A 14,385-nucleotide genomic window follows, 5' to 3' on the forward strand; every position below is an offset into this window, starting at 1 on the left:
GCCCGTGTCAAAACGGGCCAGTGTCCAGTGCATTGGGGGTGCGTTAAAGAACCCCAGCTGCAAAAAAAAAAAAAAATTAATCCAGAGCCCCCATTATGGCGTGCCTTATGAAATCGTGGTGTTGGGATGTAAAACCCAAGAATCAACTTTTCTTCTGTCTTGTGTGCCTTGACTGTTCCAGTTAACGCAACACTGCTTCCTTGTGAAAACTTACAACGCAAAAGAATACAGACGCACGTAGTATACAGAGATAAAATTAGCACTTCAACAAAAGTGTTGCTGGTGCCGATGAGGGAAGGGGATAATTATTTTCTGAACCTCTTTCCAGTTGTCCCATCAAGTTCCTTCTTTCTTTTCTATCAAATTCTAACCATTTGCACTGTAATAAATAAATAACGATTTCATATGCTGGTACGTAGTTAAAATTATCTATACCGCCTATGTGTGAAAACGTTGCTCATGGCCACCACAACCTGTGCATGAGCTACGTACATCTGTAAAAGGCGCGGAACAGAAACGGCCCTGCTGCCAGGCATTGCTGACCGCAGACAGTCGGAATCTCTCACGCGCCGGCCGAACAAAAGCATCCTGCAGGTACGTAAATTAACCTACGAAACCACGTGCACATACTTTCGCGCTGTCAAAACCTGAAACTCTGGTAATTACTCGCGTGTCTGAGCACACCGCGTGCTTGTGTCGTGTTTCAGCAACACGAACTTTCAACGTGCGCGCGCTTTACGCCTTAAATACGCCTTGAATAATGGTGCTTTTCTCTATTTCTTCCGCAAATCCGACACGACATTCTTAAGGCCAGTTACCGACTGACAAAGCAAGATCTAGATTGAAAAAACTGCTCCGCAGGACTCGAACGAACTTTTCCGCGGATTTCCTCCCGTAGCGTCGTCTGCTACGGCAGGCCCACCACCAGCGGCGCCACCGTCGAGGCCGCGCCGAGCGGAGGAGGAGGGAAGTGAATGGCGCTACTTTGGGAGATTGAGGGGTTTTAAAGTGCGCATGGCTGTGGCGCCGTCTGGCATCTTTAGGCAGAATTTTGACAGGTTTGGTCGCAGCCTCAGAGATTGGTCGGAGCAAATAGGAGACTGCTACTATAAAGTAGCCACAGCCAAGGACTCTTACAGATTGGGGAGATTCTGTAGAAGTTTACCTAGTGGACATGCCTATATCGTGTTCTGCTGAAGTGCCGATTTACTGTGGCGCCTTGCTGCTGCGGTTGCGCATGCCAGCCCAGCCAATCAGAACTTCAACAGCAAACGAAATGGACATGTCCACTAGGTAGACTCTTACAAAATACCGCTCTAGGGTTATTTCTTTCTTTTTTTTTTGTGCCTACACCGGCTGCACTAGACTGCACTAGAGTGCTGCGGAATACGGTTGAGTGGGACGAGCGGCTGGGGCGGCGCATGCTTTGCAGTGAGGTGCGCGACGACAAAAAATGTTGTGGCGGCGCTGCGATCGAAGTGGATTGGGCCACATTGAGGTCGCGCCGTTGGAAATTGCTGGCAATACTTTTCTGAAAGGTCATTCGTACTACTTCGCGCGCTGATATATGCGTTCACACTACTCAGACGGTGTTTATAATTGCATATATCATGTATTTATGCCTTAGAAATAGATGCTTTTCTTCTTTATAAAATTTTATTTAACACCTCTAGAGAAAGAGAGAGAGAGAGAGAGAAAATAATGCAGAGAAAGGCAGGGAGGTTAACCAGAGGTAGTTCCGGTTGGCTACCCTGCGCAGGGGGAAGGGTTAAGAGGGATAAAAAGAGAAACAGAGTAGAAGGGCGAGATAGAAAGAAAGGGAGACAAGCACGAACAAAGCGCGTACACTACAGAGCGGTAGGGGGCGGCATTCTTAGAGTCTGTCGTGAAGCCCCGTATAGCGCGAGTACGGCCTTCAACGCCGCTAGCGCGGTGATAGCGCGCATTGCGGCCGCAGTGTCGGCTTTCATTCTACTATGTTATTGTACGGTTCCCTTTGGAGAACAAATGTTTTTTTTTTTTGTTCTTCAAGCAGCATGTATCTCTCGTTTATATTCTTCCGCATACATTTTTCCATCAGTAGGTTTTGAGAAATGAAGACGCAAAAACATGAAACTTCCTTCTTGCCGCTTCAAACAAATAAAACATCTGACCCATCCGGCGCCCTGTACTCAGATGTGCGGGAAGTATTCTTATAGAAAAAAAAAATTCTACATTCATGTTTCCATCTTCCTCGCGTAACATAATGCGGAGAAATTGGTACGGGTTCTTTTATTGCAGTCGGACCTCGGGCGCCGAAAACAGCTTTAGGTAACCATTACATATGGTAATGTTTGGTCCGTAAGCTGTGTGAAAGTTTTGTCCAATTTATGCTCAACTAAAAAAAAGAAGACGGTGCTGTAGCCTAATTAATGGCTACATATGGCGTTGCGCTGCTAAACTAGAGCTTACGGGTTCTAACCAGGTCGCGGAATTTGATGGGAACGAAATGGAAAAACACTCTTGTACTTCTCATATCACCAGACGTAAAACGCCATAATTTCTTTAATTAAAAAAAAAAGAAGTTAGCTGCGTCCTTCGGCTTTTTTCTGGAAGTGTAAGCGAACAAGTTATTTTCGAATCTGATTTCTGAGAAAAACCCGTTACCACTCGCTGGTTAACTCGCTAGCAGACGATGCACTTGACAACGACAACAAAATTGAAGACGTCATGTTGTACAACCCATGTCTCAAATACGTACACATAGCAGAATAGGTCTTTCTTTGATAAAAGAATAGACGGCGTGCTAACACAATCGTCACCTGCTCTAGCTATCCCAGCTGAGATAGCTAGCTAACATTTTATTTGTCCGCGCCGCTCAATATATATAGAGAGAAACAACTTCGTTAAGTCGCCTGCAAATGGCGACGCGGGCCCTGACGTCTCAGCAGGTGGTCTCTACTCAACTCCAGCGCGTGTTACCAGTTGTTTCTTTATTCTATGGTGTTACTCACGCGGTCGGTCGCCCTGAGGGGCAACGTTCCGTCGGTTTCGCTCGGCCTTTGTCTTTCAAGAGCTGCCAAGACCTGCTGGATGGCCCAGGTTTGGGTTTCGTGCTCGTAGCATTTCGTCGCAGCCGCGAGTCGTGACTCCTAATTAGGAGTTCCTGCATATGCTACAGGGACAGTAGAGCAACTCCTCTCATGGAGTCAGCTTGCCACAGAGCACAGTACGACTATGCATCGCTTTTTTTTTCTTTTTTTTGTCAACAGGTAGCAGAACCAGTCCGCTTTTGCTAGTGTTCCTGTATATATACAGATAATAGTCTCTGTAGCCAATAATTTTTGTACTGGACTGCGTCCAGATATCTCTGCATTAACTTTTTTTTAACCATATATTAAAGTTTTTTTTTCGGAAGGATCAAACTATTGGCCTCGAGCTCCACCACTGGAAAAGCTGGCGCCACCGTCGCCGTCACGTGGGATCACGTTGACATAGCGGCCGCGTCGGCTGCTTCGGGAGCGCCGAAGCGAGCTGAAAACGAGAGTTTAAATTACCTCGTACGCTGCGCTCCTCATTTAGTGGCGAGATTTTCCGGCTTCGAGTGCCTCCTTTACAACGCTTGAAAGCACTACAATAGGTAGTGGCTGCCTTTGAAGGCGCGCAACATGGTAGGCTACTGCTCGGTGCCGCAATGCCAGACGTATACGCAACGGAGCCCGGTGTCAGCCTTATTTACACGTAGCCGCAGGACAAGCTGCGTGAAGCTCTGCTCGCGAAACATAAAACCGGCAAACAGTCATCGGCTACGACTCGGGTATGCAGCAAGCACAGACGCGAGGAAGACTTCTGCTACGGCGCCGAATCTGCAATCTTCGGAAAACGCGCACTGAGACGCCCGCCCGAGTCCGCTGCCTGACTAATGTCATGACGGTTTGGTCTATGAACTTGTCGATGCTATAGATACTGGCAAGTTCACTGGAGTGGAAAGTGAGCGTAAGAAGCACATTATAAAAAAGTATGACATAAGGTAATGTTTGTGTTATGAATTAATGCACTGAATTACAAAAAGGAAGCAGCGGGAAATCGCACGCTGAGAAAACCGATAGACATACAGTGCGACGCAACTCGAGAAATAATATTGAAATGTCCAAGAATTTAGAAGAAAAAAAAAGATTGAGTCGTCGCGACGGCACATCCCCGTAGGCATCGAAATCTCTACAATTAAATTATTTTTGATCATCTCTGGTAGCACCCACGCAACAATGGTTGCTTGTATAATGTCAAGTGCTCATATTCTGCGGCCTAAAGCTCATGGCACGGTGCGAAAACGCGCACGCTGCGAAGGCGAAACAGTGCGCGGACAAGCATACAGACGCGCAGTCGGTCGCTGCGAATCTGTGCGATCGCTGCATTGAGGCTTCATTCTATTACGCTCCATTTAGTTATACAAACACTATAAGAGCATATTTCACATAGTTTGCTCTCACCGTCTACCTACCTTTCACGCAAAAGCAGGTTCGGGAGACTCCATCGCGGCGACCGCGCACAGTGGCATTCACTGTACGTATTCGGTAAACAGATAGCGTCTGTAAACGCTTCTGCGCTTTCACTTTGCCCAAGATTATTATTTATACAGTAAAAAACTTCTCTCGTTTCGAAAGTACTTACAGAAATGTCCGAGAGAGCTCGCGCGTGGTGTTTTCAGTGAGCGCTGGCAGCAAAACCTACGAGGAGCGCGCCGCGTGATCCCTCATACTACGCCAGCGAGGCGCTTCCGATAGATGGCGACTCCGTAACTCCTCGCCGCCAATATGGACACTCCAGACGCATTTCCACCGTCGCATTTCCACCGTAATGTCCCTTAAATAGTCCAAGGGTGATAACATCGCGACTGCACACCAAATGCTGTGGGCGCGAGTGAAAGCGTGAAAGGATGAGACCAGACGGATGGTAGCTCGATCTTGCACGTGTAAGGGAGAAAAGCGAGGAGGAAGCGCGCCGTATTCCATCTCGCGTAAGGCAGCAGGAAGGGGGGGGGGAGGTAAGCGTTCTACTTCAGCGGCGACTGCGTATCGCGCGGCCGAGCGTGACCGCACTCTGGCCCCATATTGAAAGCAATCTGCAGTGAGTAGAGTCTAGGCGCGCTGAGGGCTGATGACTTTGTGTGCGCTGTGTTCTCGCCACTTAGTTCGCGTTGAAACGAGAGGAAGCACGAAGGGCAATTTGCTCACTGCTGCTGTCACTCTTCCTTACGCCAGAGTCCTTCTGCTTACGCCAACGTTTTGATAGCGAGTGTCCGCGGTCATCCAGTGACGTGTTCGTGTTTGCTTGTGTGCCCGTGACACTATGGTTGGTAATTCATTTAGTAAGCGAATTTTTTTAGAAGTTTATACGGCCAATAAAGCTAATGCACTTACTTCGTATAGCTGTCTAATAATTTGCTATCGCAACTGATGCTTTGCCTATTGGGCGAAACTGCGACATTTCTTATTTTTCAGATGGTGTGAAGTACAAAGGTGGAACAAGAACTTATCAAAGAAGTACAAGAACTTTATCAGCAAGAAACAGGCAAGCAATGAAGACGACCGTTTAGTTGGATAATGAGGGCCCCAAATGAATACAACGAAAGCAATATTGTGAAGTCTGAGCACGAACAGATATGCCACAAATGCATTAAAAAGACAGTTAAGCACAACGCTCAGATGCACTGCCACACGTCATCCTCACGGCACATGTCCAGTGTGTTGTATGTGTTGTATACCTGGTTCTAGTTTCTATTTAAACTCTATCACGCCTTCGTAATCATGTGTAGATACGTCATATGTTGAAATAATAAAAAGAATGAATGCTGCCAAGTTTGGTAGGCAAAATTGAAGAAGGTGTTGCGGTTGCCAACTGATGCACACACAAGTGTGCTGTTCACCTCAGACGTGGCCAGCTCTCTAGGTGGCCGATACCCAACACTGGCTGTGCACTAGAGAACTGTGCCTGCATACAGTAGCTAGATAGCTGTCATTACAATGTGCAATCACTCAGTGAGCATCAGAGCTGCTATTGATTTGTTTTAATCAATGAGCCATCAGAAATTGTCCTCACCGAGGCTGAGCTGGTCAGACCAAGACGAACGACAAATCAAGTTGTCAATCATCTTCCATAAGTTACAAAGTATTCGATACTGCGAAGAACTGCCTCTGTAAAGCTGCATAGTATACAGTTAGAGTTACTAGCACCCAAATATGTCTGTTGGTTCAAGACCACACAGGAAAACAAGTGAAATGCACAAAACAAATAAACAGTGAAAGCCTTTGCTTTTTGATGCAGCACGCCATCACAACAGCGTGTTTTAGAAGTAGATGAGAGTACTCTAAAGAAAAGAGAACCCAAGAAACAGCATCTATGTGGCACTGCGCATGCTCGGAACATAAACTACGGTGATAATCAGCACAGAGTGAATTTGGGTTCACCATGTCTGAAGGAGCACATGTAATACTTCTGGTGAAAAAAAAACTTGTGGGTGCACCAGTGCAACACATCTCAGTAATGAGCACAATAGGGTTCTACTAATTTAACCTAGCTTGCTTTTGTCCAGTATTATAAGTGGCTCTCTTCATTTGAAAATAATTACTGAGCCTTTTGCTTTTGCAAGAGAGACTACAGATGCAACTTTCCAAGAGCACTACACTCCAAAAAATTGAGAAAATATGGCATAATGATGTCAGACTGATAAAACTGTTTTTTGAAAACTTTTAATAGAGGTCTAAAAATCCAGCAATACAAATTCAAGACAACGAAAAGAGCTAGGTTTCTTGTGTTGAGTGTGGAGTACCTTTAATGCCCATACTGATTTTGCTGTGTACCAAGCGTATATATTAAATTTAGGAATCTGTAAATTTTTTAGCCTCCCTAAAAAAGTATATTGAATAAACACACATACAATTGTATAGCAGGTTCACACTCAATGACAGCAATACTGCAAATATGACTCCTAGACAACAGTGCCGCAAATTTACGTTGACTTATAAGTGCTCTGCGCAAGCAGAACTAAGTTCAGTTTGAGCAATACCATGGAAGTAATACGCACAATAATTTTCACAATGCAAGACCATGGTGCCAGCATTGAAAATGGAAAAGATATAGAGCTGCACGTCAAACCGTGTACACCCAATAACATTTCACTAATGATCACATGCCAGACATTCAAATAACAGAGCAAGTGCAAGCAAGGATTGCTAACATCATCAACTAGCACAGTATTCAAGTGCTGCAACCATGCAAGAACATCCACAGCTGAGGGAGAATACTGAATGTTCAGATACTATGTATCTAATATAGTCCATAGTCCATGACTTCATTTCTAAATTTCATTCAGTAAAATATAACAATCCTGTAGTTAAATGCTGGCCAAAACTCTCAATGCCCCTTTAAGGAATGTCTTATGGCAGCCCACATAGTTATTTTTCAACAAAATTATCAAAAGTGCCCATATTATTGGTCCAGGGCTGATACAATTAGACATGAAGGAGAACTGTGTTGATTAGATTAAAGTGTCACATCAGAAAGTATGCAAAATATGTGCAGAACCCAGCTTCTTTTAAGGACAGTTAAGCAAGAGGTTTTCCTCTGTTCAGATACCTTGTTTGCACATCCTTGTGGTAAAGCTGGTAAATAGTTTCCAGCCTCTATGGCACAGTAACCTTTACGTAAACATTCAATACTCGATATCAACTTAAACCTGCCTCCAGGCTCCCAGGGGTGCCACTACTATGAAATGCATTCAATTATGGGGGAGTGGTGGGAAAACCTGCCACAGATTTAGCATATTGATGGGCTTGCACTCTTTGCTTGCATCTGCCCACCTTTTCAGTGCATTCGCCTAGTGGACGTTGGCAGAGTGGCTCCCAAATATGCTAAATGTCCATCCTGCAAGTGGTCGTGGCAAGACGCACCAAGTTTCCATGCAACTGATTATCTTCCTCTGTGCAATATCTGCTCAGTTGGTCGTCGTAAACTCAGTGGGAAGTGGCGAGTAAGCAACCACATTCTTTGGTGTCTTGCGCCTCCGCAAAAGACAGTAGGCAGTGCAGCTGAACACCACAATGGCCAGTATGGCGCTCAGCCCAATCACCAACGCCAACGCTGCAAATAAATAAATAAATAAATAAATAAAATCGAACATTGATTATTTTCTGTGCGTGTAGAGCTGCACTTTGTCAAGTGGCCCAAAGAAATTTTTGAAGTAATCATGGAATGGCCTCACTTTTAAAGCACATTGTCTCCTGAATCTCATGCCGGAAATTTTTTTTGAATCCTTGAACTGTAAGTAGATTTATCCCGCCGATACTTGGCTTTCTCTTTTCATCTCCACTAGCGTGCTGGAAGCTATACAGTGGAGTGTTGCAGTGATGAAAGGGCTCATCGCGGCACTCCGTGGTGGCCGCGATGGAGCACGCCACGCAGAACACTGCTGCAATCTTGGAGACTACGCACAGCTGACGCAGCTACATGCAGTGCAAAGATGAAATGATTTTTCTGTCTTTTTGAGACCGCAGACACATATATTTTTCATTTATTTACTCCATGTTGCTAATTATGTATTGCTGAGAATGCTCTTGCAACAGCAAAATCACTCAATAACGTTGGTGGGTCCAGTTGCAATTGATGACACCGCATGACGGCATTCCAGAAGCGAGAACAAGAAATTTTTCGCAGTTTCGGACACAAGATTGTAAGGTCTCTGCTGCATGCAGTATAATATTTGGCTCCACAGCAGCCTCTATAACCGATCAGCAACGTTTTCTTACTACGGTCAAAAAGTGTTTCAGGACCCCTTTAACCTTTTCATCACTGAATTAATCTTCCTACCTTTGTAACTCATTTGTGCAAATTACTGGATTTAAAAAAATAAAAACAAGTGGATTTCTTTTTTCAGTTTTAGTTCAAGTACAAAATATGTAATATTGCAATAACTGCAGGTGCCAAAGCCATACCAACAAATTTTATCAAAGATACATGAACTAAGGGCTCTAGGCTGATTTGGAGCATGGAAGTAGCTACGTATGATGCGCCTCCGAAACCAAGTTAAGTGAATTTTACAATGACACCATGAAAACCACACCAAGAAATCCCAGAAACTGGCAGAAAAATGTTTTATTAAAGGTATCATAATACTTGACTCAAACATTACTATTATTTTTCTTTACTCTAGAACAAAACCTAGAACTATAATTTTTGGTGCAATCAAACAATTTTGCCTGATATTTTGCATCCATGCTATGGTTGCACTCCAGGGTCCCGAGTTCCCAATGCTGTTTTAGCATTACTTTTAGCAACTCATCAGGAGTAAAGCACAATGGTAATGAAGTAGCCTTAGGAGCTAAACTGTCTCCCTCGAAGAGTGGGGTAAGTCCATGTCTGCACTCACGTTGTGCACACTGACAGTTTACCGTGGGACTCCCCATGAACGCCCGATGACAACTTTGCAAAGGTGCGGGGAATGCACATGATTTGAGGCAATGGCAATACTGGCATGATGTCTCTAATAGTGTAGTAGCTGAGCTTGCACTTATCAGCAGAGTGCGCCAGTTCAATGTGCCTTGGAAATGTCATACATGTTACTGTTTCACATTGAATGAAAAAAAATATATTATTGGCCCAGATATATTATGGCCAGATGACATGCCCCAATACACATTATTTTAGGGCAATAAGGAGGAAAAAGTAAAAACATAGTACGAGCAAACCGAAGCACCACATGCCAAACCTTGCTTCCATAAAAACCAGCAAATGATGATCCTTGCTGTTTTGCAATCTACGTGGCATTGGATGTCCTATTGAGGCATTAGATGCCTTAGTGCATCTTAGGTGCCCTAAAAAGCTATGGTTTCCATAACTTGAAAGTGCACCCTTAAGCCTGGTAGATCTTGCTGCTCCTTACAGATAACCTCTCAGCCACTTGAATGAAATTTGCTGCATTTAAATCAACAAATTAAATTGGCTGTAGGAGGTAGGGCTCCAAATTGTTGTCCAAAAGAATTGAATAAAATTCAAGCACTAAGTTTGCAACTTTGTGAGAAAAACAAACATATTAGAAATAAGTAAGCTGAATTTATTAGGGTGTCTAAAGCAGACAATTCCCATATCATGCATACCTCTGAAGTAATCTTTGGATACATTTTACATTGTCATGTCAACACAGAGTTAGGCAACCATTTCTTGTATTGATAGACTTTAGATGCTTAAGTAGATGCGGTTTACAGAATTACTTTTTCTTTTCTTTTTGGAGTTATAGAAATATTAACTTTGCGCTGCATGTTTTATTGAATCCTGTTGATTTTCAGCAACTAAAGATAAAAATTAGGGGGCTTGTATATAAAATATGTTCCGAACAGTCACTGGAACAAAAATTTTTCTTCTATGCTTATTAAATTTAATTTATATTACTTCAGTAGGTGCTTAACCAGAGTGTTTTGGCTTTTCACAAGCATTTGAACAGGGAAATCAGGTTTGGCTCCAAGCTAACGCTCTAGCTTGTTTGTGTGCGTGTGTGTAGAACAACCCTATTAGTGCTTTATTTTTTGCCTAACATATGGACTGAACATGTTTAGGTCATTTTTTGGGGCTCCGTAGCTGAGCTAGAACAAAAAGTTGCAAAATAACTTATGCAAAAATAACTTAAATAAAGCTGTTTCTGTTCAACATGCTGGCCTTAACCTAGTGATAATCACGTGGAGTGGAGACATGGCCATGGTACTTATGTGGTTTATCTCTGTGGGTAACATGAGCAGCTTCATAGGGGGGCAAGGATGGGTGGCCTAACCCCAAAACTTTCCTCCTGCACCCCCATCGCCCCCCTTCGACCAACTTGAAGTGCTCAGCGACAAAGTTCCCACTTGCACTGCTATCGAAAATGGGGAATCATGCTCTGTCCTCTCAATAGAAGTATCTTGGCACTGCCCCTGGTTGATAAAAAAAAAAGATACATTTTTTGCAGATGTATGCAAATCTGAGCAACTTGCACATCAGAGAGAATGAAATGGTAAAAGAGAGTTCTCACATCCTTTGGCAGTGCTAGGGGTCTCGTTTTTCATGGCTTAAATAAGCACCCCAGACTCTGCAAATGCTTCACTAAATGCGGTCCAATTCCTTAAAGGGGCACTCATCCGGTCTGGCCATACTGAGCTGACAAGCACTGTGCATACAATGTGCACTAACGATTGTGCCTCTTAAGTATCACGTCGCTACGCACAACGGAAACAGCTGAAATTCTGCGGAAGTGTGCCATGCAGCCAAAAAAGTGAAAGGAAAAGAAAAATATGCGGGGCCCATGACGTATGTGTTATACGATCCTCCTGCTACAGTATGGGAGAATGCAGGGAAGTAATTTCGCCTGTGGAGGCCAGATGGGGCAAGCGGAGAGCATGTGCTTGTTGGCGGTGATGCTTGCCTCCTAAAATCATGAGTTCACAGCACTGAAATATTCCCATCTTGGCTATAAATGAACCAGTTTGAAAAATTCTTGTGGCAGAGCATTCCCTAGAGAGCACATAACATCCAGAATATAACCGAAATTTGCTATGTGGCCTGGTGAGGGGCCCTTTAACTATACCCAAATCTTTTTAAACGCTTCTATTGTTCCAAGCTTAGCACCCCCCGAACATTCCTGAATGCTATACTAGCTCTATCTAAGCTGGCATCTGGCCACACATTCTGATGGCCTGCTCATAAGGCTCTTTCAGTGCTGCAACGCAGGCGGCGTTGCTGGCTGTTTTTAATGATGCTTTATGACCAACATCAGCTGCACATTCTCGCCGACGCCTCAGTCACACGGCCACCTCAGGACTCTGACGTAGGTTGCACTGCTGGCTGCTCTCTGGCTCACATTTGATACAGACCATGCCACCACACATTGCCACTGTCACATGAAAACCGTTGTGGAACCCTCTTATAGTAAGCTATAAGCTTTGCCGTAAAAGCTAACTATTTCCCCCTTATCACGCAACGAAACAAATTGCAATCACCCCACTGGAAAGCATACCTCCATCAGACAGGAAGAACGATTGTTGAAGACCACACTCTCGCCGCCAGTCATCCGGAATGTACACTTTGGCCAGGTCCAGAAACTCCTCCAGTGTGCAAAACTCGTTATCACAGCCAGGAAAGTGCAAAGGCCGGGGCTCCAACTCGAATGCATTGAGCGTGAGCCCACGCACAGAGAAGTTACCCGGCCCATTTTTCCATAGCTCAAGCACAAGCGAGGAGCAGTAAGGAGGGGCATGGCCATCAAATACGCCAAGGGCATCCAGAATAGCCGATATTTCAGTATCATGCTGCATAAAGACAAGAAAATTCCTAGTTAAAATGCATTTGGCACAAGAACTGCATGCATTACTTCTACAGCATAGCATAGCCTTGATTGAAGAATGGGGAGAACATTATCCAGAAAAACATGTGGTATGGGTGCAGGCAATGTTTTTCACAGGGAACGCTGTCATATCGACGTGAGAAGACAGGTTCGTACAAACTGAAGATATGTAACCCTTCTTGTCCAGATTTTATCCATGAAGAAACACCTTATATTACATGTGCATCTGAATGATTTCAGGGGCAAATTAAGAAAAAGATCACTCTGGAGTTTTTGGCAATGAATCGAAGGTTTTTCTCATGAAGTGCCAAAAACTCAATCTGTTGTAAGCAGCATGTAGTTCTTCAAACTTGTTAATTCACAGTCACAATTAAAGGTGAATGAATATTCAAAACTAAAATAACAAATCGAATAGTGTCCTATTCGATTTGGTCTTCAAACTGAATATTTACTATTTGTAAATGTGAACATTTCTCAAATACTTTTCTAATAGTATTTCAAAAGTCAACTGTGCCCAACTAAACATAAAATTAAAGCAAAAGTACAGTAAATTTTAATCCCCACGGTTATTGCAAAGACATAAAACATGAGAACTTGCATAGTGGAGGAGGCTGTCACTTAGGTAGCCATACTTTACAGGTTATACAGGGATCATTCATACTCTCTAAAGAGTCCTGTGCATTCGAAGAAACAGCGTGTGCGCTCCTAATGCTCCACTTATGCTTTTAATAAAAAATGCTTTATAATGTACTATATAATGACAGAAGCTTGCTAACTTTCAATATACTTGGAGGTGAATGACGTTTTATATTGATTGTGATAAAGCGTGTTCATTATTCAAAAACTATTCAATATTTGATTTGAGTCACTTCTGGTCTTATTCGATTCACATTAGATTTGGTCTCAAAAATAACTTTTTGCACATCCATAATCATAACAGCGAGAAATATGGCCACAGGTTATTTGAAGCACAACTTTTGTGCTAGCCACAGCAGGCAGCAGGCTCTAAAGATACAGCACAGAGGCCTAACCTCTGCAAGATGTGACCTCCAGACCTTTCTGAAATTTCTGGCAGAGCCACATTTATCTGTGGCATAAGTATGACAAATTGTGCAATTTGTAATGCTGTCATTACTGTTCCAGAAAATAATATTCGATACATGGATGAACGTCAGGTTTGGCAGAGCGATGAGGACGATGATGAGGTCGCTTGCACATGGGCCGGATTAGACATCATCTCTTGCCCGAGCATTCTTTGTAAATATTCTTTCAATATATTCATTGCCTACGTCTCATCATAATATTGTTTGTTTGTGATGCCAAATATTTCCTGCGAAACACTGATTCCTACACGAATCACTGCACCAGAAAGTGTTAAAGTTCTTTACTGGATGAACTAGTGTGCACTAAAGAAATAGTACAATTCAGCATCACCAATGTTTACAGCATGGTTGTTGGCTGCCAGACAGAATGAGATGGCTTATGATTGACTTTTATTCCTTCTAACCATGGCGATTGCAGTAATTCCAGAACTCATTATGTGCACTGCATACAATTCCACAAGAAAGGCTTATCTTTCTAGGGAATGTCAGCAACAACTGTCACAAAAGAATGACACAAGCATACTAGTACTTCTCAAACAAGAACAAAGTCTGATGAGAATGAAGCCACTAACAGCACTGCAACAAAGAAGAAAGAAGATGCCAGTATAAAGTAGCAAATATGAAACAAGGGCAAAGCAAGGTTCCATGGTAAATATAGTAAGGCAGCCAAACACCAATGAACCCTAAACAACATGAAAGAGTTTGAGTGTTCTTAGTAATCAGGCAAAGGTTTTCTGTTTGGAGCCACAGTAAAGTCACAGTAAAAGCAAACATAATGTGCCTTGGGTGAAAGGACAAAACCCCCATTCTCAGCATGACACATGTAGCACTTGATGAACTTGGATGCTATGGAAGCTGTCCACATCCCTAGTGGGTTTATAAGCAGGCAGCACATGTCTGCACAATTTGAAAATTATAGTAGGCTCACATGAATGTAAC

At 43.4% G+C, this 14,385-nt stretch overlaps 1 protein-coding gene and 1 long non-coding RNA gene across 2 annotated transcripts in view; one reads left to right on the top strand and one right to left on the bottom strand.

Annotated features, from left to right (window-relative positions):
* The window catches only part of LOC135906958 (uncharacterized), a 147,190-nt gene extending 139,129 nt beyond the window's left edge, over window positions 1-8,061 (top strand). The window contains exon 2 of the long non-coding RNA XR_010565858.1: window positions 5,481-8,061. This is a non-coding gene — a long non-coding RNA (uncharacterized lncRNA). The remainder of the gene's footprint in view (window positions 1-5,480) is intronic.
* The window catches only part of LOC135906955 (prostatic acid phosphatase-like), a 37,701-nt gene continuing 30,026 nt past the window's right edge, over window positions 6,711-14,385 (bottom strand). Inside the window, exons 9-10 of the mRNA XM_065438588.2 lie at window positions 12,017-12,308; window positions 6,711-8,118 (exon numbers count right to left, since the gene is read on the bottom strand). Of these exons, the coding sequence (XP_065294660.1) occupies window positions 7,973-8,118; window positions 12,017-12,308 (438 nt within the window). The 3' untranslated portion in view covers window positions 6,711-7,972. The remainder of the gene's footprint in view (window positions 8,119-12,016; window positions 12,309-14,385) is intronic.

This window comes from Dermacentor albipictus, chromosome 1 (genome assembly GCF_038994185.2).
Source record: "Dermacentor albipictus isolate Rhodes 1998 colony chromosome 1, USDA_Dalb.pri_finalv2, whole genome shotgun sequence".
NCBI lineage: Eukaryota > Metazoa > Arthropoda > Arachnida > Ixodida > Ixodidae > Dermacentor > Dermacentor albipictus.